The 4,102-nt window shown below is 49.8% G+C and overlaps 1 protein-coding gene across 1 annotated transcript in view; it reads left to right on the top strand.

Annotated features, from left to right (window-relative positions):
• The window catches only part of LOC108758832 (uncharacterized), a gene marked incomplete at its 3' end in the record, with an annotated part of 1,515 nt that extends 529 nt beyond the window's left edge, over positions 1 to 986 (top strand). The window contains exon 2 of the mRNA XM_018503988.1: positions 17 to 986. Coding sequence (XP_018359490.1) covers positions 17 to 986 — 970 coding nt within the window. The remainder of the gene's footprint in view (positions 1 to 16) is intronic.
• Positions 987 to 4,102: the final 3,116 nt, after the last annotated feature.

Here is a 4,102-nt window from a genome sequence, read left to right as displayed (position 1 = left end):
TCGGAGGAATTGGCAGACCTCCGGAGGACCACCGTGGCCGCCCGGCGCACCTACACCCGCGCACGGCGGCGGGGCATCGACGCTGAGACGGAGGTGGCCGCAGAGGGACTCCGCAACGCGCGAAGCGCCCTCCGCGTGGCCATCAGGCGGGCGAAGGCCAAAGCCTGGCAAGAGTTCGTCTCCTCCCTGGACAGGGATCCGTGGGGGAGGCCCTATAAGATCGCGACGAAAAAGCTGCGACCGTGGGCCCCCCCAATCGCGGAAACCCTGGACGTCCGGTTCCTCGACGAGGTGGTGTCCGCCCTCTTCCCTGCAAGGGATCGCGAGATCCCGGAGAGGGCGGGCCCGCCAGGGATGGGTCGAGGAGCTGGGCGTCTCAGGGGAGGAGATGGCGTTGGCCTTTGCCCGCCTGAAGGGTAGGCCCCGAGCGCCGGGGCCCGACGGCGTGCCCGGTAGGGTATGGGCGGCCGCGGCCCCGGTGATCGGGGGAAGAGTGAGGCAGCTATTCACGAGCTGCCTCAGGGAGGGGGCGGTCCCCGAGTCGTGGAAGAGGGCCAGACTCGTCCTCCTCCGCAAGGAGGGCAAGCCAGCGGAGAACCCCTCCGCATACAGGCCTATATGCCTACTGGACGAGGTGGGAAAGCTTTTTGAGCGAGTCATAGCTTCCCGCATCGTCCGGTGGCTGTCCCGGGATGGTCCTAACCTGTCCAGCGGTCAGTATGGCTTCCGGGAGGGCCGATCGACGGTGGGTGCGATCATGCAGGTGCGTGCCCTCTCGGAGCGGCTGACCGCGGACGGGAAGGTGGCGTTGTCGGTGTCACTTGACATCGCCAACGCCTTTAATAGCCTGCCATGGGGCCGGGTGGTGGGGGCGTTGAAGGAGCACTTCCTCTTGCCCCCCTACCTGGTCGCCGTGGCGGAGGACTATTTCCGGGACAGGCAGCTGGAGTACCGAGACAAATCCGGACTCCAGCAGCATAAAGAAAGTCATTTCTCCATCGAATTGTGACTGGCGATGAAAAGTGGATACATTTTGAGAATCCTAAGTGTAAAAGATCATGGGTATCTCCAGGCGAACCATCGACATCGACTGCAAGGCCAAATCGCTATGGACGGAAGACAATGCTCTGTGTTTGATGGGATCAGAAAGGTGTGATCTATTACGAACTGCTAAAACCTGGCGAAACCGTTAATACTGAACGCTACCGACAACAAATGATCAATTTGAATCAAGCTTTGCGTGAAAAACGACCGGAATATCAAAAAAGGCAACACGAAGTGATTTTGCTTCATGATAATGCACCAGCAAAACTGGTCAAGGAAACGATTGAGGCGTTTGGTCGAGAAATACTTTCGCATGCGGCTTACTCACCGGACTTGGCTCCGTCCGATTACTACTTATTTGCATCGATGGGACACGCACTTGCTCAGCAGTGCTTCACTTCTTACGAAGATGTACGAAAATGGCTAGATGACTGGTTTGGCTCAAAAGAGCAACAATTTTTTTGGCGTGGCATGTCCACAAATTATCAGACAGGTGGGAAAAATGTATATCTAGCGATGGGCAATACTTCGAATAAAATATTTTTTATCATTTTCATGCAATAAACTTGTATTTTCTATTAAAAAAATCCGGTTTCATATTTACATACCTGGTATATATTCGGTGAACAATCGGAATTACGAAATACATCCAAGGAAATGTGTTACAATCTTTTAGTGACAAGTTGTAGGTATATTTCGATGTACAGACCCGAAATCTGCTATAACATATGCGTATGGCAGATTCTAGGACATCTTGGAATTTTCTATAAGCATTTATATCTTGAGATATAACGGATAATGAAATGCTGTCACGTCCTAAGTCGCGTGTTTATCGTAATTGCTGTCTCGAGACGCGGTGGTGGGTTTTGTGGAGCGCGAGTGCGGAGCGGGGCGCGCAGGGCGAAGCCTTGGTTTCTACAGATATAGATTTTCGGTAGTTGTTTACGCGTATTGAGGCAGGCTGCTGTCACCAGTGCCTTTCGTAAAGGCACGAAACTTTATCGTTAATCGGAGATTCCTAAAGAGGCTTCTATTTAATACCGGAACCTTCGAGGTCCTTCACAGAGAAAACTAAATAGGAGAGTCAGAGGAGTTGTCAGATCGTATAAGCGCCCTCGTGTGCTGTGAGCACTCGTTAATCATGGAGATTATTATAATCTCTCGAGAGGGGCTGCTGTAGGTTGGTCATCATTTTACTCACTCTATCTACTCTCTTCGTTTCGGAAGGAAGGATCTTGAAGGAATATGAACGAAAGACGCTGATTAGCTCTCTAATATTCTTATGTTAAATTTGCACGATTGAATAGATATTAATTTTGGTTTTAAATTTGATATTAACTTAGGGCGGGTCGGTATCAGCGTTAGAGCCACGTATGGGGATGAGCGGTCCGGCCTGGAGCATTCCGCGGGTTTCGTGGCCTTCCCGGAGTCAGTTGCGGGGGTTGGAGTCGGCGGTCGCGCCCCGGTTTTTTCTCTCGCCGGACTGGGTGGTGGTGACGCGATCGGCGCGGACCACTCATTCTTGTTCCCCCGTTCCAGTAGAGACCGCCGGAAGGCCCGGAGGTGTACCCTCCATCCGCCGCGTGTGGAGGCCTCGACGCCGATGAAGGCGCTCGTTTGAACTCCACGGAGGAGACGTGGCTCGTCGGCGCGCCTACGTGAGTCGCACGTGGAGTCACGGTCGAAGATGGCTTTAACGACGCCTACCTTAGCTCTATATAAAGATGGAAGAATAAAGGAAGCGAGTCCGTGAACGCGCTCGTTTAGATATCATTAACATCGAGGCCCCTCGCGGTAAGGAGATGTTCTCGTCCTCGTGCTATTGCGAAATATCTAGTACGTGCCGATCACGTTATTTGTGATTTACTCTAACAATGATTAAATTTTACTTAGGTTGCGCATTTTATTTTATTTTGCGGGCGTCGCGAGATTCATATTGGCACGCTCAGTCGTCGCGTACCACAGCCCGTTGCGGCAGAACTTGCATTTGTTCTCTGCGCGTTTTTCGTTATAGGTTTCTGCCTTGCCTAGATATTTTCACTTGTCGCGCGCGTGATTTCCTTTTGTTTGTTTAAAGCTTCTTTCTGATTGTGCTTATTCCGATGTTAATTATGATGATGTCTGTCGTGTTCTGATGTCTTTTATGATTCGTGGTGCACTTTAGGTTGCGCCGTGATGCATTGCGTTGGAGATACGCGCTTTTATTCGTTTTTCTTGCTATACAGTAGTTTTTAGTGGTGATAGTGTCGAAGTCGGCTGTTATGTTAGAAATTTTCTACCAGATGGTGATAATGTTTATACACGCGGGTGCATCCTATTGCTATTTTCATTATTTAATGTTCGGCGCAGGCGCAGTATGCGCGGAGTTAGATCTCGACAGTTTCAACGGCATGTACTATAGTTTGGCACGACCATAGTCGGCACGCGCTATACCTACGATTCGTATTTCGAGCTCGCGCCTGGTAAAAGGACGAGGCGCTATAGTGCACGCGCACCGGACGTTACATGCCAAATCGCAAATTTTTACACTATCCTGGAGGTTTTGCTAACGGCGTGTTAGGTTTTTTTAATGGGGTCCTTCACCCGGAGATCTAGTATACCACTTATATGCCATACACATATTTTATAGTAGATTTCGGGTCTGTACATTCAAATGTATATACATTGGGTTGTATAGATTCAGAACCTGCCATACGCACATATTATGGAAGATTTCGTGTCTGTACATCGAAATGTACATACAACTGGTTACCAAACAGTTGTAACGCTTTCTTCGATGCATATAGCAACCGTTCTATGATTCGTCACGCTGAGTGGATTAATCAGCAAGACGAATAATGAAACGGTTGCAAAATTGTTGAGTCAGCTGGACACAACCATTTACTCGGTGAGCAATCGGAATTTCGAAATACATCGAAGGAAAAGTGTTACAACCTTTTTGTGACAGGTTCTATGTACATTTCGATGTACATACCCGAAGAGTCTGGCATAATACATGCGTACGGCAGATTCCAGAATATCTTAGAATATTCCATACGCGCTGTGACGTGACATTTTG

This window comes from Trachymyrmex cornetzi, unplaced genomic scaffold (genome assembly GCF_001594075.2).
Source record: "Trachymyrmex cornetzi isolate Tcor2-1 unplaced genomic scaffold, Tcor1.1 scaffold1036, whole genome shotgun sequence".
Taxonomy (NCBI): Eukaryota; Metazoa; Arthropoda; class Insecta; order Hymenoptera; family Formicidae; genus Trachymyrmex; species Trachymyrmex cornetzi.
The sequence above is the reverse complement of the archived record's forward strand: the minus strand, read 5'-3'. Positions and strand labels throughout refer to the sequence as shown.